Source organism: Nicotiana tomentosiformis, chromosome 6 (genome assembly GCF_000390325.3).
Source record: "Nicotiana tomentosiformis chromosome 6, ASM39032v3, whole genome shotgun sequence".
NCBI classification, from domain to species: Eukaryota; Viridiplantae; Streptophyta; class Magnoliopsida; order Solanales; family Solanaceae; genus Nicotiana; species Nicotiana tomentosiformis.
This window is the reverse complement of record NC_090817.1, coordinates 108430222-108452893: the sequence shown is the minus strand read 5'-3', so window position 1 is coordinate 108452893 and position 22672 is coordinate 108430222. Positions and strand designations below refer to the sequence as shown.

At 40.6% G+C, this 22672-nt stretch overlaps 3 protein-coding genes across 3 annotated transcripts; 1 reads left to right on the top strand and 2 right to left on the bottom strand.

Moving 5' to 3' along the window:
* Window positions 1–6858: 6858 nt before the first annotated feature.
* Window positions 6859–7227, bottom strand: LOC138894562 (uncharacterized). The gene has a single exon (XM_070179266.1). It carries the CDS (start codon window positions 7225–7227, stop codon window positions 6859–6861), a length of 369 nt encoding a protein of 122 aa, XP_070035367.1.
* A 5009-nt stretch (window positions 7228–12236) lies between these two features.
* LOC138894561 (uncharacterized) lies at window positions 12237–12614 on the bottom strand. The gene has a single exon (XM_070179265.1). It carries the CDS (start codon window positions 12612–12614, stop codon window positions 12237–12239), a length of 378 nt encoding a protein of 125 aa, XP_070035366.1.
* A 9346-nt stretch (window positions 12615–21960) lies between these two features.
* Window positions 21961–22278, top strand: LOC138894560 (uncharacterized). The gene has a single exon (XM_070179264.1). It carries the CDS (start codon window positions 21961–21963, stop codon window positions 22276–22278), a length of 318 nt encoding a protein of 105 aa, XP_070035365.1.
* Window positions 22279–22672: the final 394 nt, after the last annotated feature.

Sequence of the window (22672 nt, the reverse complement as noted above, 5' to 3'; positions counted from 1 at the left end):
GAGCATCATTTGTGAACAAATGTGTCCACTGTTGGAACTCACAGATCTCAACCAGCTGTCTCATACTAGGCTCCTCCAAGATATCAGGGGCAAATGTGCGGCCCCATAGAACCTTTTGACTTCTTAATCTCTCTTTCCCAGCACTCCTTGGATCACCCACTCTGGCCTTCTTTGAGGAACCAAGTTCCTCATCTGTATAAACTTTTCTCTTAGCAGACTTGCAAATATTCTTTCATTTTTCATCAGACTTCATAGACTTTTCACCAAATTCTTCCATCACCCTGGCAGCAGACTCTTCTACCAACTTATCACCAGATTCTTTCACCATATTTTCACTAGCGACACTATCATCAGACTTGTTCAGACTTTCAGCAGACACAGAAGATCCCCTTTTAGGCTTGGGGAGACCATACTTCTGTGAGCGCTTTCTAGTCAAGGAACCAGGTTCCTCTTCTACTTCACTATCCACATTCACAACTGACACTGTCTTCTTGCTCACAACTTTCCCATCTTTCACTAATTTTCTTCTCCTTGACTTAGCTTGGATGTTCTTAAGCACAGACTCAAGAGCCTCCTTCCTTTGCAACCTTGTAGTAGGTCGCTTAGGAGTAGACTCTTAAGTAACCATTGGCCTACGCCTAATCAAGCTAGCAATTGGCATATCGTTAGAATCCTCTTCACTTTCCCCAACTACTTCTTCAGAATCAGATCTCATCTCAGGCACAACCACATACAAAGGCTCAGCATCGAAATGACAGGAGGGAGCAGGATCAATACTGACCTGGGGCTCTTGAGAGAACCCTGAGTTGGATCGTCTGAGGAGGGATCATGTCCCTTATTTGGGACCTCATTAGTATTGTCCTCTGCCGATTGTTCAGGAACAAGCTCTCTACCCTCTTTCACAGTCTTAGACTCTTCCCCCCGAGTCCCAAAACCATCATCATCTCCTTCTATAACAACCCCTTCATGAGCTACGGACAACATGTTCTCTATTGCCTCTTTCTCTTGTACATCCATGGAAAACTCAATAGAGGAAGGAGTGTTACCTGTGGACACAAGATCAAGAGCAATCTTTGTTGAGTCAAACTTCTTGGAACTATCAGTTTGATCTACCTTTGACCCCTTTTTCATAGGCGAACTTGAAATTTCCTGATTTTCTTCTTTGTTAGCAGTACTCTGTTCATCCCTTTTTTTCGGTGAAGTAAGATAAGGGCTCTGGGCTATAAATTTTTTTGGAGTCGAGATTTTACGACTCTTATGAGAACCAGAACTCGAGTGGGTAGGAGAGGAGACGGAATGTGGGGGTGACTCTGTCCTAGGGTTTTTGGTTAGCAGTGGTGTGGGGTGAGGAGTCTAATATCGGTGTTTCAACAGGTGAGGACTCAATGGGGATGTCACTTGGAACACTCGAGGTTGTTTGATTTTCAGCCATGGTAAGAAAAAGAGAAGGGATTTGGCAGTTTGAAGAGAGGCAGAAGAATGGGGTTTTGAAATTTGATGGGAGGAGTTGTGATAGTGATAGATGTATTTATGATGGATGAGGGACCGGTTAAGAAAGGGCGGCAGTTTTTGGAGTTAGAGTCGGTTCTCAATGGGTGAGACGTTTGGGTTCAAAGGACACCAAGTAAAAGTAACTGACATACTGATGACGTGGCACTTATTTTAACCATTCAAAATTGTGCATGAGAGAATAGAGAAACTACTAACCTGTGTTAGGAGAACCAGGTTCCCTGACTAATCTTGCATCTGTAAGCTTTGCCCTTTTTACCAGCACGTATTGCATCAACTGCTTATTTGCTTTGTGATCATCACGCGTGTCTACCTGTAACGGTATAGAGATGAGTTAAACTTTGCCAGAAAATATTTTTTAACTAATTTTACATGAACATCTATTTCATAGCCAATCATCGAGGGATCAGGTTCTCAGTTGGGCTTTATCAACCCCAGTGCTAGACGATTTCTTTCAAAATGTTCTTTACTCAAAGCCTTGGTAAATATGTCTATAATCTGATCTTCCGTGCTGCAGAATTTCATGCAAATGAGCCCCCTTTCAACATTGTCTCTGAGGAAGTGGTGACGCACATCAATGTGCTTGGTTCTCTTATGTTGGACTGTATTTTTAGCCATATAGGCAAACAATCTAAGAACACTCCAAAGTCTTCCAGTTGTTGCTTGATCCACAACGATTGAGCACAGCAGGAAGCAGCTGCTACATATTCTGCTTCTGTAGTTGAGAGTGCCACTGAGTTTTGCTTTCTTGTACTCCACGAGATTAGGAAAGAACCCAGGAAATGTGCCATTCCAGACGTGCTTTTCCTGTCCACCATATATCCTGCATAATCAACATCAATATACCCAATAAGATCAAAGTTGTCACCTGATGGATAGTAGACAATCAGGTCCTACGTTCCTTTGAGATATCTCAATATTCTCTTGGCAGCCTTCAGATGAGATTCCTTTAGATTGGATTGAAACCTTGCACAAATGCCCACACTGAACATAATGTCTGGTTTGCTTGCAGTGAGATACAAGAGTGACCCTATGATCCTTTTATACATGGTCTGATTTACAGGGGAACCAGGTTTATCCATGTCTAGACGAGTAGCTGTGGCAATAGGTGTGTTGATGACTTTTGATGCTTCCATGTCAAACCTTTTCAACAATTCCTTGATGTACTTCTGCTGACTTATCAATGTTTCCTTCTGAGATTGCTTCACTTGAAGTCCTAAAAAGAAATTTAATTCTCCCATCATACTCATCTCGAACTCACTCCCCATGAGTTTTGCAAATTCTTCACAAAGAGAGTCAGCTGTGGCTCTAAAGATGCTATCATTAACATATACCTGAACAATGAGCAGGTTCCTCCCTCATTTCTTCAGAAAAAGAGTGTTGTCAATTTTTTCTCTTGTAAATCCATTTTCTAGAAGGAATTTTGATAACCTTTCATACCAAGCCCGGGGAGCCTACTTTAGCCCATACAATGCCTTGTCCAGTTTGAACATATGCTCAGGATGCTCGTGACACTCAAAACCAGGAGGCTGCTTGACATAGACTTCTTCTTTTAGATAGACATTTAGAAATGCACTTTTGACATCCATTTGGAATAGTGTGAACTCCATATGAGATGCAAATGCAATAAGAATTCTAATGGCTTCTATTCGAGAAATTGGAGCAAATGTTTCATCATAATCGATCCCTTCTTCCTGATTGTAGCCTTGAACTACAAGCCTTGCCTTGTTTCTTGTTGTATTTCTAAACTCATCAAGTTTGTTCCTGAATACCCACCTGGTTCCTATGATAGTTCGATCTACAGGTCGAGGGACCAGGTGCCATATCTTGCTTCTTTCAAATTGATCCAATTCCTCTTGCATGGCTGTGATCTAGTCTGCATCTTTCAACGCTTCTTTGATGTTTTTGGGCTCTATTTGAGAAAGAAAGGCTGAAAAGGCAAGTGAGTTTCTTGCTTTTGATCTGGTTTGAACTCCTGAGTCAAGAGGGATGATTATGTTGTCAAGAGGATGTGAGATTTTGTGCTTCCAATTTGGTACCTGAATCTCATTTGTAAAGGACCCAGGTATATCTGACTGAGGTTCTTGGCCGCTTCTTACTTCAGCAAGTGGAGTACCTTGGACTGCATCAACAACTCTATTTGCAGCTTCAGTTGTTGTGATCGTGGGACCAGGTTCCTCTCCAATAGATGGAGATGTATTTGCATCATCTTCACTGGATTCCTTGACATGACTCATCATGCCTGCCTTTCCATTTGCCATGTCAATAACTTCACCTGGAACAGATAAAGGTTCTCCATATTGGTCAACACGTCTGTCCTTCTCACAAGAGAGGTGAGATTCATCAAAGATCACATGTATACTCTCTTCAACACATTGAGTCCTTTTGTTGTATACTTTGTAAGCTTTGCTTTGGGATGAGTATCCCAAAAAGATTTCTTCATCACTTTTGGTATCGAATTTTCCAAGAGCTTCATTTCCATTGTTGAGGACAAAACATTTACACCCAAAAGTCCTTAGATGTGTCAGCTTGGGCTTCCTTCCATTCAGTAGTTCATATGGAGTCTTGTTCAAAAGGAACCTGATCATGCACTTGTTCACCAAGTAGCAAGCAGTATTGACAGCTTCAGCCTAGAAATTCTTTGCGATACCACTGTCAATCAACATTGTCCTTGCCATGTCTTCAAGAGTTCTATTCTTCCTCTCCACAACACCATTTTGTTGAGGTGTTCTTGGAGCTAAAAAATTGTGAGTGATACCATTTTCAGTACAGAACTCATCAAATTTGGCATTATCGAACTCTGTCCCATTATCAGACCTGATGCAAGCTACATTATTACCCATCTTCACTTGAATCCTTTTGATGAAGGCAACAAACACTTCAAGGTTTCATCCTTGGTTGTGAGAAACAGAGTCCAGGTGAATCTGGAGTAATCGTCAACTATAACGAAGATATATTTCTTTTCTCCCCTGCTTGCCACCCTCATGGGTCCACATAGATCCATGTGAAGAAGATCAAGTGGCCTTGAGGTACTGACTTCCTTTTTGGGCTTGAATGAGGATCTGACTTGCTTTCCTTTTACACATGCATCACACACTTTGTGATCCTTGAAACTTGACTTGGGCAGACCATGAACCAGGTCCTTCCTGACCAATTTGTTCAACAACGTAAAGCTTGCATGACCCAGCCTCCTATGCCATAATTCAGCATCATCATCAATAGCACTTAGACAGTTGAGATCACCATTCTGCAGAGACTCAAAATTAGCAACATAGATATTTTTGTATCTTTTTGCTACTAGCACTACCTCACCAGTCACTAGGTTTGTGACTGTCCATATTTTTCACACAAATTCCACCTTGTTTCTCTAGTCACAGATCTGGGAAACACTTAGCAAGTTGTACTTTAACCCGTTCACATTGTACACATTTTTGATTGAGTGTGAGAGAGACTTCCCAATCCTTCCAACTCCCAGAATGTATCCTTTCTTGCCATTTTGAAAGGATACACTCCATCCTTGCAGGGCTTTAAGTGAAAGGAAATCATTTGTACTTCCAGTCATGTGCTTTGAGAAGCCACTATCCATGTACCATTGTAGGCTGCTTCCTTTCATTGTTCCCTGCACAAGAAAATCAGGAGTGAGATTTAGGAACCCAAACGAGTTTGGGTCCCTTGTAATGAGGAAAGGGGTGAATGAGGGATCTTCCGGTCCAAGCAGGCATCATGCGTTTTTTATATGAGGGACCAGGTTCTCTACCAGTAGTTACTTTTTCAGCGAAAACTTTGTTTTTCTGCTTGTGACTGAAATCTGGCCTTACAGTTTTCTTTACAGTGCCCAGTGTTGCCACAGTGAGTGCAAAGCCAATTATCAGGTACAGTAACGTACTTGCTATAAGGGTTGTAGGGAATCTTTTCCATTTGGAACCCAATCCCCTACCTATTTCCCCCATTGTTGGTGTACATGGTAGTGATAACATCAGAGGACCAGGTCCACTTGAGTGATTTTTCAGGGTCACTCTTCACTCTTCCTAGTTCTTCATGAAATTGTTTGTTTTTCTCAAGCTCAGCACACAGACTAAACTTCACTGAATTTAACTCACTTTCAAGCTTAATGTGTGCCTCACTTGCAACTTCCTTTCCCTTTTGAGAATTTTCAGGCCTACTTTCTATTTTAGGTTCCCCAATTGTTTCCTTCAAGTCCACTACCACCACTAATAGGTCATCTCTCTAATGCTCAATGTTAGCAACTCTCTCAGCTTAGACTTCTTTTTCCTTTCTTACACACTCAAAGGTCTCTTTTAGGTCTACCACAACGACCATTAGATCATCTCTTTCATGTTCTATGTGTGCAATTTTTTCGTCTAAGGCATCCTTCTCTTTCTTCAGGTTCTCAATTATTTCCTTTAAATCAACAACAACGATTACTAAGTCATCTCTGGTTTGTTCTGCTTCTCCTAACTCCACAGTTAAAGCATCTTTATCATTTATAAGACTGTGATAAGCATCAATCAACACATTTGCCAAAGACATGAGTTTTTTTGGAGAATAAGATTTCAAATTTCTCTGAACATCCAAAAAATTTACTTCATCATCATCAGACAGAACCATCAAGGCAAAGATTAAGTCATACTTAGTTGCTTTACTTTTCACTGCCATCATTGAACTATCACCATGATCATTTTCTTTTTCAGATTTGCTAGAGGAGTCTCCCCATGTAGCAAGAGCTTGCTTTGCAACATTGTCAGCGACATTCTTTCTCTTGAAGCGTTTATCAGGAACCGGGTTCCTCTTGGTTGCTTTGTCAAAATTGTTTTTGTGCTGATCTTGCTTTAGGATAGGGCACTCCTGGATGAATTGTCATGGCTTGCCACATTTATGACAGAGGTCGTGATTTTTTGGCTTGCTAGAACTTCCCCTTTTTGGAATGCCTCCATTCCTGCTAACCATCTTCTGGAATCTTCTTGTTAAGTGAGCCATATCACCATCCTCACCACTTGAATCATTGCTGTCTGCCTTGAGAACCAGGTTCTTCTACCTTTTGGGTTCTCTTCTTTCATTGTCCTTCTTCTTCTTCATTTCATATGTTTTCAGATTGCCAACAAGTTCATCTATGGTCAGTGTCTGCAAGTCCTTCACCTCTGTAATGGCGTTCACTTTGCTTTCCCAAGAACTGGGCAGTACACTAAGGATTTTCCTGACAAGCTTGTTTCATGGAATAGTTTCACCAAGAGAGTGAAGCTCATTAATGATGGAGGTGAACCGAGTATGAATATCTTGGATGGATTCATCATCTTTCATCCTGAAGAGCTCGTATTCATTTGTGAGAATGTCAATCTTAGATTGCTTAACCTATGTTGTTCCTTCGTGAGCTGTCTGAAGAGCTTCCCAGATTTCCTTGGCTGACTGACATGCCGATATCCTGTTGTATTCATCAGGACCAATACCACAAACAAGAATATTCTTCGCACGAAAATTCTTTTCTACGACCTTTCGATCAGCGTCATTGAATTCCTTCCTCGTCTTGGGAATGGCTACAGCTGGGTCGCCAAGATTCTTGGTAGGAACAAAAGGTCCATCATAGATAATATCCCATAGCTCTGAATCTTCAGCCATGATGAAGTCGTGCATCCTAGTCTTCCACCATCCATAGTACTGGCCATTGAACCTTGGTGGCCTGTAGGTAGATTGACCTTCTTCAAAGTTTGGTGTAGCAGCCATGAGGATCCTTTTTAGGTGTTAGCCTGATAGAAAGAACCCGCTCTGATACCAATTGATAGAATATAAGGGTCCACCAAACTCTATAGAGAACCAGGTTCCCTATCAGTTCTACTAGAACACACGCACACTGCAGTAAGTAAATGACAAGAGTATATTTACGTGGAAAATTCCTAGCTCAACGGGATTAAAAACCACGACCTACCCTTATAGGATTTCAACTTCACTACTGAGCAACTTTTAGATTACAACCTCTGCAACCTAGGAATTAACCTCTTAATCCCTTACTAACTTGTAATACTCTATTACAAGCCACTTTGCAATAACTCTATTACAAAGACTTTACAATTCAACTAACTCTAACTAATACTAAAACACAAAGGTTTAAGGTTTACAAAGGGTTTCCTACAGAATACTTCTAAACAAGCTAAGTAGGAATTACAATTGAAGAACTATTACAAAGTTACAACTCAACTAAGGACATACAATAACCTGATATGGGGAACTGGTCCGTAGTGGTGTTGTTCTTTGTTCTTGATGCACTTGAGAATCGTTTTCTTGATGATCAATCATAGTGAGTGTGCTCGAGTAAATTCTCTAAGTGTTCAAGTGATTTGTTTTACCTTCCTTGATGTTAATAATGCATTTGTGACATCACTAGGATGATGTAAGCAAGGTAGGTAAAAGACACTCCCCATAAAATTGACTGCTGCATTGTTTCTGCACTGTAGCGTGTGCAGGCAGCAACTTTACATCTAGGGCAGTTGACTTGTGTAGTTTTCTCAGGAAACGGTAGCTATCTCTTCCCTCTATTGTTCCTTTGACTCTGAAGAGTTGAACCATATCCCAAGATGGAACCTTATGATCTTTAGGTCTTGAGAATGTGTAACAGGTTCCTTATCTGGTTCTTGACAGTAAGTTTGTTAGATCATCAAAACATAACAGGGATATACATATAGCCTATCATGAAGATCCGTAACAAGGTATGCGGTCACATATGCGACCGCAGAATGGATATGCGGTCCGCATAACGACCGCATAATCTGGTGCCAAAAACTGGAAAAAATCTGCCTCGGTCTGCGGTAGTTATATGGCCCACAGATCTTTTTTGCAGTCGCATAATGGGCCGCATAACCTCCCTCCGCAAAAATCCTAAGGCTAATTGTGCGACAAAAGTGCGGCCCGCGATATGGTTGTGCTGTCACATAACTGGCTGAGAAATTGACATAAAATGGCCCAAGTAGCTGCTTCACTCTGTGGCCCGCAGAGTGATTATGCGGCCACATAATGTGCCGCAGAAATGCCTATTTCTGCAAAATAATTTCCTTCAACTCCCCAGCGCACTGTTCAATCCAAAAAGTCTGAACCCCGATTTTTAGGAAATATTTCACGGGGCCTTACATCCTCCCCCACTTAAGATCATTCGTCCTCGAATGAGGATCAATTCTCACTATTAACATCCTATGCAACTCAGTTTTCATACCACACACCAGCAGCCCCAAATTTGACTAACTCCCTAAATTTCAAAAACTTTTGCTAGAGTTTTCCCTGTAACTAGGCCTATCCACCTGTCAGAGAGCCCCAAAAACACATCCTTAAAACATATACATCAACTACTGACGTAACATAACTCATAACAACGCCAATTGTGGCCTCACAAGCAATATATTGCCAGGAAAGGAACACCCTTAATATCAACTGTACAAATGATACATAATTCATAGAAAGTAACTCTTAGAATTTTCATAAATTACAACTTTATAAATACATGGCTATTCAAACAAATAACGATACTTTTTCTTCATTTCTTCCTCGGCCTCCCAAGTAGCCTCTTCAACCTGCTGGTTTCGCCACAACACCTTCACTGAGGCAATTTCTTTATTCCTCAACTTTCGAACTTGCCTATCAAGAATGGCAACTGGAATTTCTTCATATGACAGTTCTTCGTTAACCTCAATGGTCTCAACTGGCACAATAGCTGACGGATCTCCAACTACCTTCTTCAACATAGACACATGGAATACCGGGTGCACTAATGACATTTCGGGTGGTAGCTCAAACTTGTGCGCCACCTGACCAATCCTCTAAATGATTTTGTACGGACCGACATACCTCGGACTCAATTTCCCTTTCCTTCCAAACTGCATTATACCCTTCATGGGGGAAACCTTCAAGAATACCCAATCATCTTCTTTGAACTCTAAGCCTCTGCGACGAACATCTTAATAGGATTTTTGATGACTCTGAGCACTTTTCAATCACTCCTTAATGATTTTAACCTTTTCCATATCCTGATGCACGAGGTCTGGTCCTATCAACTCAGCTTCCCAAATCTCGAACCACCCAATGGGAGATCTACATCTCCTACTATATAATGCCTCAAATGGTGACATCCGAATACTAGCATGAAAGCTGGTATTATAAGTAAACTCTATGAGTGGCAAATAATCATCCCAGCTACCCTTGAAGTCAAGAACACAAGCACGCAACATGTCCTCAAGTGTCTGAATAGTCCGCTCTGCCTGCCCGTCGGTCTGTGGATAGAAGGTTGTTCTAATATTCACCTGAGTACCCAAACCTTGCTGAATTTCTTTCAAAAATTTGTTGTGAACTCTCCTGACTATTTCCTTGATATACAACTGAGCATACTGTTCCACTATGTCGGTAGATTTAACTGGCAAGAAGTACGCTGATTTCGTGAGCCGATCCATAATCACTCAAATTGAGTCAAACTTGCGCGACGTGCGTGGTAATCCTACCACAATATCCATATTATTCATTTCCCACTTCTGCATTGGAATTTCTATGTTCTGTGCCAACCCACCAGGCCGTTGGTGTTCGGCCTTTACTTGCTGACAATTCGGACACCTTGCCACAAAGTCCGCCACATTCCTTTTCATGTCATTCCACCAATAGACTTCCTTGAGATCATGATACATCTTTGTAGAGCTCGGGTGCACGGAATACCTGGAAGTGTGAGCCTCAATCATGATTCTTTCCCGGAGACCATCTATATTTGGAACTCATAGCCGCTCTTGGCACCTTAGTGTACCATCATCCGTGCCAAGAGTAAAAGCCATAGTTTTATGTTTGTGAATCCCCTCCTTCAATTGTACCAATAATGGATTGTCGTATTGCTTCTCTTTGACTTACACAATGAGCAATGATTCAGCCCTATTCTGCACAATTACTCCTCCTTCACTAGAGTCCGCAAGACGAACTCCCAAACTAGCTAACTGGTGAACCTCCTTGGCCAACGGCCTCTGACATGCCTCCAAGTGAGCCAAACTACCCATAGATTTCTGGCTAAGAGCATCCGCCACCACATTGGCTTTCCCCGGGTGATATAGGATATCGATGTCGTAATCCTTGAGTAACTCAAGCCATCTTCTCTACCTCAAATTCAGCTCCTTCTATTTAAAAATATATTGAAGGCTCTTGTGGTCCGTGAATACATCCACATGGACCTCGTACAAATAATGACGCCAAATCTTCAATGCAAAAACCATCACCGCAAGTTCTAAGTCATGTGTTGGATAGTTCTTTTCATGATTCTTGAGTTGCCTAGAAGCATAAGCTATAACCTTGTTGTGTTGTATTAACACACACCCAAGTACGATTCTCGAAGCATCACAATATACTACGAACCCATCTGTACCGTCTGGTAGAGTCAACACCGGCACCGTAGTCAATCTTGATTTCAACTCCTGGAAGCTCCTTTCATAAACATCAGACCATTGGAACTTAACCGCTTTCTAAGTCAATTTAGTCAACGGAGAGGCAAGAGTAGAGAACCCCTCCACAAACTTCCTGTAATACCTTGCTAAGCCCAAGAAGCTGTGAATCTCGGTTGGTGTTGTAGGTATAGGCCAATTCTTCACCGCTACAATCTTTTGAGGACCAATATTAATTACTTCTCTAGAGACAACATGACCCAAGAATGTGACAGATTCGAGCCAAAATTCACATTTTGAAAATTTCGCGTACAATTGGTGCTGATGAAGAGTCTGCAAAACTGCCCTGAGATGATCGGCATGGTCCTCTTGACCTCGTGAATACACAAGAATATCGTTAATGAACACTATCAAAAAGGAATCGAGAAAAGGCTTGAAAACCCAATTCATAAGATCCATGAAAGTTTCTGGGGCATTTGTTAGCCCAAAAGACATTACCAGAAATTCAAAGTACCCATACCGGGTCCTGAAAGCTGTTTTCGGAATATCCTGTTCCTTGATCTTCAATTGGTGGTACCCGGACCGTAAATCAATTTTGGAGAAGTACCTAGCACCCTGTATCTGATCAAACAAATCATATATTCTGGGTAATGGGTATTTGTTTTTGATTGTGACTTTGTTGAGTTGCCGGTAGTCAATACACATCCTCAGTGATCCATCTTTCTTCCTCACAAAGAGAACCGGTGCACCCCATGGTGACACACTCGGTCCGACGAAACCCTTCTCTAATAATTCTTTCAATTGTTCCTTTAGCTCCTTCAATTCTGTTGGTGCCATCATGTAGGGCGGAATAGATATAGGTTGCGTGCCTGGCATCACATCAACCCCAAAATCAATCTCCCTGTCTGGCGGAATCCCAGGGAGCTCATCAGGTAGGACCTCTGGAAATTCATTCACAACTGGCACAGACTCGAGTGTAGGTGCCTCAACATCGGTGTCCGTAACCCAGACTAAATGATAGATACAACCCTTGTTAATCATCTTCGTGGCCTTAAGGTAAGAAATAAACCTACCTTTTGGTATTATATTATCCCCCTTCCACTCAACAACTGGCTCATTTGGATATTCAAACCTCATAGTCCTAGTTAGGCAATCGAGCTTGGCAAAACATGAATAAATCCAATCCATTCCTATAATTACATCAAAATCGACCATCCCCAATTCAACAAGATCGGCCACAGTGTCCAAATCACGTACCATGACAACAAAACCCCTATAAACCTGTACGGCCACAATAGACTCACCAACCAGAGTAGATACAGAGAACGGCTCAGGAAGCTATTCCGGTTCTATCCCAAATTCGATAGCAACATAAGGGGTAACATCAGACAAAGTAGAACCGGGATCAATAAGAGCATATACATCATGAGATTGGATAGTCAATATACCTGTGACAACATCTGGAGAAGCCTCTACACTCTGGCGAACACTCATAGAATAGAAACAGTTGGGTCCTCCCGAACTCTGCGCACCAGCCCTAGATGCACCACACCCTGCGAGTGCTGGAGTGCCTCGAGCTGGAAGGGTTGCTGAAGATGTAGCAGTTGCGGAACGGGATGGTTGTGCTGTGCCCCTGCCTACACCCTGGCGGGATGAACGACACTCCCTCTGAATATGACCCCTCAATTCACACCCATAACATATAGGTCGGTCCATGTAACAGATCCCCAAGTGCATCTTCCCACACCTGGGGCATGTGGGCCTCAACTGTTGCTGGAATCTCCCTCATGATCGGCCATGATGGTGGGGTCCCCTGCTGCCCTGATTGGGCCTGAAACAACTCCCCTGCTGGCGGTGCACTAGCTAAAGACTGAGCAAAAGACTGGGATGGCCCTGATGATCCTTCGCTAAAAGTTGATCTTCCCCCTAAATAACTCCCCAAAGTTGCTCGTGGACCGGGCCTTGCAGTTACCCTCTCGCTCCATTATGTTCTTCAACATATAGTTCTCTGTAGCTTGAAAATGCTACCATCTTCCCATAGTTCATCTCTAAATTCAAGGCAGCTGTAGCGGCCTCATTGATAACCAATGGGCTAAGGCCTTGCACAAACCGGCGCACTCTAGCCTCCATAGTAGGCAACATGAGAATGGCATATTTAGACAGGCGCGCGAACTCCATGTGATACTCCCACACACTCTTACTTCATTGCTTAAGGTTCTCAAACTCTGCGGAACGAGCTGCCCTAGCCTTGGCAGGTAAGAAATGGTCCATGGAAGAGTCAGCAAACTCACTCCACCTCGTTGGAGGGCTCCCCTCCTCCCGAGAGTCCTCCCACAACTCAAACAAAGAATAGGCCACCCCTTTTAGGCGGTAGGCTGCCAACTCCACTCCCTCTTTCTCAGTAGTGCACATAACCCGGAGAGTCTTATGCATCTCATCAATGAAGTCCTGTGGGTCCTCCTCAAGATTAGCACCTGTGAACACTGGAGGATCCAACTGAAGAAACCTGTTCACCCTGGAACCACTAGAATTCCCTTGTTCGCTAGAAGAAGTGGGTGCAACATTTGGTCTCTAGCTTGAAGAGCCACTATCTGTGTCAGCATCTAGATAGCTCCCCTAAGATCCCCGTCAGAAATACCAGAACCGAAATCTGGGGTTGGAGGTGGAACCAAAATATCAGTTGGAGGAACCGTTGCACCCTAAGTAGGTGCAGGAACTAGTGTGGCCTAGTCAGGTGTAGTGGAATCAGGCAGTGTAACAGTCGAGGGATTATCACCACCCCTCGGGTATTCACCCGCATCATCAAATAAAGGGTCAACTACCACTCCTGAGGCAGCATTGGCTCATTTACCAGTTCTTGCTCTCTTCTTAGGTGCCATGTACTAAAAGTTAAAGGAATGCACGAGTTAGAGGAGGAACAGTTTGTTAATCCATTTCATTGCACGATCCAGAATATCAAAGAAGGGTATTATTCCTAAATGTCCAAGTAGCCTCCAACTTATAGATGTAATCGATAACACACCGATAAGGAGGACTCTACTAGATACGGCTCCGAGACATCCTAGAACACTTTAAAACCTTAGGCTCTGATACCAAGTTTGTCACGCCCCAAACTCGGGGAGCACGACCGGCGCTCAATCGAGTGAACGAGGCCGAGCAAGCCTGCTAGATACTTTTTACCCCAAACTCACTCATGGAAAAAGAGGTGACGTATATTCATTAATTAGACAATAGGGAGATCATGAATACAATACCAAAACCTTTCTATTAGTTTCTTCATCTTTAATATCTCAAAATACACACCTTTTTATAAGCTAAAGTGAAACAAGTGATTCATTCAAACAGAAACATAAATTGTTTGACTTCCCCCAACACCGACATACAACCCACACAATGCCTACAAAGCCTCTAAAAGATACAAAAGAGTACAATGATAGTGCCGGCAACAAGGCTCCGGCTATACCTCCAAACATGATCACAAAATGAAAAACAAAGCTACATGACCCCGGAATGAGGTAGGGCTCACCAAGTCTGCTAGGAGGAAGGTGTACTGCTATCGCTGATCAACACTATTTGCTATAGAACCACCTACATCCATTTAAAGATGCAGCACCCCCAACAAAAGGGACGTTAGTACTGTCGAATAGTAATAGTATGTAAAAGTACACACCATCTCAATAGAATGAATAATAATACAAGAGGAACAATCAAGAATTCAATAAGAGCTTCAAATAATATTAAAACATCAAGTTAAGGATGACATAAGTTTTCAAGTCAATTTCCATGTTACTAGGTTGGGTGATCTTTAGAGCCGATATACCATAATTATCAATACCACCATATTCTTACACGGAGTCAGATCTCGACCCGATCGTCTAGGTCATCTCATTTGAGACATCAACCATAACCACAATTTCATTATAATTTCCAGCACAGTCACCACCATGTGTGCAGCATGGCATCCGATCACGGTCTGATCGGCTAGGCCGTCTCATCCGAGACATTACCTTTGTCAATCAATCATCTCACTTCCTACCCCTTTCACCTCTTTTCAATTCATTGGCATAAGTGGCCACAATTATAAATTCATTCTTGGCACTTGGCCGTATTTCATAATTCCAGTTCCCCTTTCTACATTCAAACATCATTATCATTATCAACAACAATAAGACTTTTCATTCAAGACATTAAATACACATATGAGCAATTAGGGAATCTTAGGCATATAGAGGCTTTTCATACAATTTGGCATAACATCCTTTATTCAATCTTGACTTGAAGTCTTAACATTGTTAACACATATTCCACATTTCTAACACATCCTCAAATGATAAGATGACATGATGAAGCATTTAGAATACATATTGAACATATATCCTTCAACACAAGCACATTTGGAATAGTCAATTATATAATGATCAATTTGGGACTTACATCAATCATACGAACACCGTGGGATTCAATTCTAAGAAGAAGGGGTTTAGCCAACATACCTCAATTGAGATTCCTTTAACTCTAAAATATTCCGGAATTCTTAGCAACTTCAATCTATTTTAGAAATATAACAAATTAAACTAAAATTAGGAAGATGATCACGGTTTTAGCTCATTTGAGCATTTTATCAAATACTAGGTGTGCATTAAGGTTTTTAAGGCCCTTTTACGAAAGGTTCCATCATCCCTCAACCCATTCTCTACCATTTTTAGCTCACAACCTTCCTACATTATTTGATAACACATGCATGCAAGATAACAACTCCCACACTCAAAACTTATCTTGCTAATTACTCCCCTTTTAGTAGATTTTCGAAATTAAGAGCTAGGGCATAAACTCTTACCTTTAGGATGAAGACTTTCCTTGTTAATCTTCAATGATTGAGCAATCTTCTTCTCAAACCGACCAGGGTAGCCAACTATTATCTTCTGCATGAGGACCATTTGCTATGCTTTCCGAGGAAATGCGGCTGATTCGTGACCTAGTAGCTGGGCTTCCACAGGGACCTGGGGAGACATCTGAGGGACCCTCTGTATGCATTTCAAAGAAAGAATTTCAAAAATATCTTGATGATCAGAAGAAGCAGGGGGATCATCTTAAGAAGCTCGAGAAGGCATATACTGATTTGGCCACGGCGCATGGTACTTTGAGCACTTCTCATGACAAACTGGCAAGTGCACACACCAGGATGAAGAAAAGGGAGAAAAAGAGAGATAAATTCTTCACCCGCATGTGGAAGGGTGTGAAGGGGCTGTGGAAAGTTCTAAAGCCTCAAGAGCCAGTGCCATCAACCGAGTCGAAAGATAATGATGATGCTCCAGTTCACTTGTCCGAGGAAGAAGAAGAAGAAGAGGAGGAGGATGCGACTGAGTCCGACAGCGAGGAGAGCACTTGATGCAGTATTCAGGGAGCACTTTCCACTATTTTACTCTATTTTGTTTAGTTGCATTGGGGATATTGCAACATTTCTAGTTGGGGGTGGCTTCTTGTATAAATGTGGATATGGTAGATTGATATTTTATTTTCATGTGATGTTATTTTGTTTTCATGTGATGTGTTATATTAGTATGTTTACTAGCTTCTTGAATTTTTATTTTTATATATAGTATGTTCTATTGACTTGATGTTTATTAGCTTCTTGATTTTTTTAAATAGTATATTTTATTTTGGTGGTGATATCCTTGGTTTTCTTTTTTACCACGGTTCTTTTTTCGAGGATGCCAATTTTCTTTTTGAACCGGATAATTTTTGGTAAATTTTTGTGTCGACTTTGCCCGTTGATGGATAGCTAGGCGACTTTCTTAAGAGAATTAGTCTTGTAGTTTAGATGTAGTTTTTGTTAATTTAGGAAGAATAAGTGGTATGAGTTGGGGTTTGTGCCTATTGGCCAATTTGTGGCTTGCTTGGTACCAACATGATTTAAACCTCGGCATATGAATTCTTGATCTTTAAAAAAAAATAATAATAATTGAAGTAAAGATCATTGTCATGACTTTTAGACTCAATTTTTGGCTCTTTGATTCACTAAATAGTTTCTTAGGCTATATGTGACTTCTTTGAGTTAATTGGTTTCAATTGGATTTTGGATTTGTATTCTGCTTGAGTTTTAATGTGCCATGTGTGGTGAGATTTATTGTGAGTTCTTTTGCATTATTTGTAGTCTAGAACTTGCCCAGAATGTGCTTCAAGGCAAAATCCTAGACTAACTTGGGCTGAAAAATGATGTTAGGCCTTCTTTGGACCACTATTGTGCCTTAAATTTCCCACCCTTGTATATTTTTCCTATTCAACCCTTTTTGAGCCTTTAAACTTTTTCTTTGGCAACCATGTTACAAACTTTAACCCTTCATTATTTATTGATTTATCTTTTGGCACCCTACCTCCCTAAGTACTTTGAAAGTATAAACATAGGCTAAAAGCCTAAGTTTGGGGGTGAAGGATGGAAAAGTTGTGATGTGAAAGTTGCTTAAAAGGTGAAAAGTAATTAAAAGAGAGAGAGAGAGAGAGAGAGAGAGAGAGAGAGAAAGAGTAATATTTGAGAAAAAGAAGGAAAAATAAGGAATTGTGAATAAATGGAAGACTAGGTGATGAAATAAAAAACGAAGAAAGGGTGAAAAAGTTCTTGAAGGAAGTGTACTTTGATTGTTGAAAAATTGTAGTGCTTAGGGAGATTTTGAGACACTCTAACCAAAATTGTGCCCTACCTTAACCAAAAGCCTAAACTACAACCCTTTAAGTCCTAATTAATTTTGAACCAAGTTTGTCTACATTAGTGGAGAAATACATGAAAGGCAAGTCTATGGTACTACTTGTGTGCATTTGAACATTTTTGTGAGAGAGGGTTATTTCTTTCCATTTGATATCCCATTTATGTTTTGAATTGCAATTTATGAGTGTGGGATTCTCTCTTAAGTGTGAGGGCACATGAGATTTGAGTTGTAAATTTTATCACATTTTCAATTGGGAGGAATGAACGAGGGAAGTTAATTGTGATAGAGAGGCAAATATTAAAGTTTTAGTGTCATGACTTGATTGCTACTTTGAGTTACGTAGTGTTTGAGCACTTGAATTTGTTTTGGTATTTCATATGCTTTGGATTAATTGTTGGTACCAATCGAAGTCATGTGTTTGTGCTTACAGTAGACCTTTTTGACTTGGCATGATATTGATGCACTATTGAGTTAAATACTTGAAAGGGGATTTTGTCGCTTTCATTGCTTGAGGACAAGCAATAGTTTAAGTTTGGGGGTTTGATAAGTTGGTATTTTACCAACTTATCTCGTCTTTAAGCTTAGATTTTGTGCTATGTTTGATTGATAAAATTGTGTGTTTAATGTTGTTTACTTCTATTTTATAGGTTCTATGTGATTTAGAAGTGATCATGAAGAAACCAAGTGAAAACGAGTCAAAAAGAAGTTGAAAAGAAGAAAATCTGGAAAATGGCCTCAGATGTCGCAATTGTGACATAAATGTGGGAAATGTGAAGATAGCAGCAATCGCAATTGCGATTAAGAAATTGCAAATGTGAAGTCAACCCAGTCAAACAGTGTTCGCAAATGCGAAAAAGGGTCGCAAATGCGAAGTCAAACCAGACAGTCAACCTTCGCAAATGCGAAGTCTTTATTGCAAATGTGATAGTTAACAGGAAAGTCATAGTTTGCAAATGCGAAGATCGCGCTTCAGTTCTGGGTACTTATGTAATTTCATATTTTTTGGCCCCAAACCCTTTAATACACGACATAGCTCATTTGTAAAATATATTTGGCAGCTTTGGACATATCTTGAGAAGAGAACACAAGTTTTGGAGCAAGGGTTCTTGTACACACACTTGGGTCTTGAAGATTTGAAACTTTTGGTTGAGAATTTCTTACCCATTTATGTTCATTTCTTCATTTTCTTGCTTTGTATTGTATATCTAAGTGTGTAGTATTTTTTCCAACACTTGAATCTTGTTTATGGGAATATTCAAATTTAAAGTGTGGATTAAATATCTTGTTGCGCTTATGTATTGAACGATTTTTATTTATTATGAAGTGAGTTATTATTTCTTTAATTATTCTTGTTCTTTAATGTTTCTAAAGGGATTAGCTAACCCTAGGACTCGCCCATTTACTTCGAATTAATTTTAAGAATGATAATTTGGGGTTGTAAAAGATTAATTAACAAGAACTTGAGGCTTTAACCCTCACTTTATAGATTCTACCTAGGGATAAGATTGAACTACTTGTAGCCATATTCGGATGTGCTTAATCTCTTAATAGTTTTAGGGATAATTCAATTAGGAAGTCTTGTTAGTCTTTGGAAGAAGCTAATATAGAATTATTATTTGAGGCTAATTAACATAAACTCGCTCATATTTGTAAAATCGTAAAATACATTGGATTGTTACTTGAGTTTAATTCCTCGTGCATCCATACTTGTAGCCATTGATCATTTTACTTGCTTTCTAGGTTAGTTTACACTTTCGCAGTTAGTTATAAATATTTTCTCAACCATTTCTAAGTGTTTGGCTTAGCATAATAAGTGATAATTCTCTTACACGCCTAATCACCTACATATTATTCTTTATAGGATTCGACCCCGACTCATAGTTGGGTAAATTATATTGCATGCGACCGCGTCCATTTACTTTTTGGTAGTAAATTTGGACATCATCAAAATTCTTGCATATTTTCATAGCACTTATCATTAGGTTGTTTTAACGGAACTCTAATTCATCCGGAAGAAGAATTTGAATACTTAATATAACTTAATCATCTGTTGAACTAACCCAGAGTTATCCCGAATAATAGTTGATCACGTATCTTGTCAAGCCCTTATTCCTCATATTGATATTTAATCATTACTACTTAGTCACTCAATTTCCATTATTCATTCACAATTGAGAATCTTAGTTTTTACTCTTACTTAGTTAATAACTCAAAATCAAAGGTTTATTTTCCTGAATAGTGTTAAGCTGAAGATTTCTTTGAGCATTATTTAACCCAATCTTTGTAGAGACGATTTAATACTAAACTATATTTGACTAGCGAGCCTAAGTTTTATACACCTGTTTTGCGCTCGTCAAATTTTGGTATCATTGCTGGGGATTGACGATTAATAGTGTTTAAAAATAATTTTCGGTGCTAATTCAGGAATAATTTTTTTTTCTTTTACGCTCTTCGTATATGTGTGCAGGCAACATGTTAAGTTCAATGGTGTATGACTCGATCCTCCTCCAAGTAATTGGTGCCATACAATCCAGAATTAGACAAGCACCTACGGCAGTTGAGAGGGGAGAAAGAATCGAGTGGATCCTTTTTGTGTCAGACTTCGACTCAAAATACAATGGTGAACAACGAAAAGGAAGTAGACTTAGCTGCAAGAGAGGCATCTCAACAACAGGCTGCACGATTAGCAGCTGAAGCAGCCCTTAGAGCTGCTGAGGAAATGGTTGAAGAGGGTCGAAGATTCAATCTTAATCGACCCCTGGTTGAAGATAAGTTTGAAAACGCAGCTCCCAGGCTTGGGAGGTCTCTACGAGATTATGCCAGACTGGTCTACAACCAACGACAATCTAGTTTGAGGCCCCCACCCATTAATGCTGACAATTTTGAACTCAAGCAGGGAGTCATCCAGACCATTCAGAATAACTACATTTTTAGGAGCAAACCCAATGAAGATCCCCATAACCATCTGATGGACTTCAATGAAATCATGAACACATTCCGCTATAATGGAGCATCACATGATGCTATCTACCTCAGAGCATTCCCTTTCTCACTTAAGGATGATGCAAAGCAGTGGTTAAGGAGTTTACCCACAGGGTCAATCTGTACGTGGGAAGAGATGACTACCAAGTTTTTAGAAAAATATTTCTTTACTTCCAAGACTAGAAGGATAAGGAAGGAGATTCACAATTTCAGCCAAGAAAAAGAGGAGATAGTGTTTGAGGCATGGGAAAGGTTTAAGGAGCTGTCGCGGAGGTTCCCTCATAACAGAATGAAGTAAAGGATGCAATTCCAGGATTTTTGGGATTGGTTAACTCCTTCATCAAGGAGATTGCTGAATAGTGCGGTTGCAGGCTCTCTAATGAAGAAAACTCCAGAAGAGATTGTCATATTCCTGAATGAACTATTTGAAGACGCAGCACAATGGTCTGATGACCAAGATGATCGAAGAAAATCAGCGGGGCTGCACCAAGTAGAATCTTCTGTAGCAATGCATGCCCAGATTGCATCTATGGCTAAGGACATCAAGCAATTGACAATAACCTAGGTGCAATATCAACCAAAGTTGGGATGTGACATTTGTGTAATGGGACACCTGACTCATGAGTGTCAAACATCCGCTGCAGAAGAAGAAGTTAAGGCATTAGGAAATTTCAACAGAGGCAACTACCAAGGAGGTAACAATTTCAACTCTGTGGGACAGAGACATATGGGTTTCTCATGGAGTTCTTCAAGTGGTAGCTTGAACTCATGGTAGCAGCAAAATCCTAGAGCACATGTGCAAGGACCTCCTGGCTTCCAAAACCAACAAAGTCAACAGTACCAGCCTCTGCCACCCAACAACTCAAGTTTGGAAGATTTAATGAAGGCGTTCATAACCAAATCAGATGAGAAGCTTGAGACTCAGGGCACAACCATCAGAGAACAGGGAACAGTCATCCGGAATTTAGAAAGACAAATGCGGCATATTGCATTATTATTATTATCATAAAGGGCTCCTAGGGCTCTGCCTTCTGACACTGAGAAGAATCCAAAAGAGACGGTCAAGGTCGTGTCTCTCAGGAGTGGAAAAACATTAGCAAATCCTATTACAAAACCAAGAGTTGAAAGTGTGATCAAATCAGCCAAAATAACGGAAGATCAGAAAAATTGGTGAGTCTTTGGTTACGGAGAACATTAGTGAGAAGGAGGATGATAAGCAGAAGTCAAACAGTAAAGTTGAAGAAATCAAGAACATGCTAGTGTTACACTTCCCTCAGAAGATGAAGTGGGAGAAATTAGATAGATGCTTTGGGAAATTCTTAGAGATGCTGAAATAGATTTATGTGAACATCCCGTTCACTGAGGTCCTCACCCAGATGCCTGCCTATGCCAAATTGCTGAAGGAAATCATGTCAAGTAAAAGGAAGCTCGAGGAAACTAAAGTGGTCAAACTTAATGCACACTGTAGTGCCATCCTGCAGAATAAAATTCCTCAAAAATGTGGGAATCCTGGAAGCTTCACTATACCCTGCTCGTTGGGGAATGTGAATTTTGATAAGGCTTTGTGCGACTCAGGTGCATCCATTAACTCCATGCCATTGTCAGTTTTCAAGAAATTGGAAGGAGAACTAGGAGTGATCAAATATGTGCCAGTATCTTTGCAACTGGCTGATCAAACCACTATTATACCATAGGGCATAATTGAGGATATTTTGGTGAGGGTGGACAAGTTTGTCTTCCCGGTAGATTTCATTATAGTAGACATGGAAGTAAATAAGGAGGTATCTCTAATCTTGGGGAGACTATTTATTTGCACTGGCCGGACTATTTGTGACATATATGAGGGTCAACTCATGCTATGAGTGGGAAATGACAAAATGGTGTTTCAAATGAAGAGAATGATGAAATACCCGTGTGATGAGGCATCTGCTTATGCATGTGTCAAACTGGGTGTGGTAGAAAGTTAGCTGAACAAAACAAGCTTGACAAGCTTGTAGGTGATTCATTGGAAAGATGCATTACTCAATCGAGTACAGCTGAGGATGAAGACCCTGAGATCAAGAAAGAAGCTGAGGTATTGGAAGATGA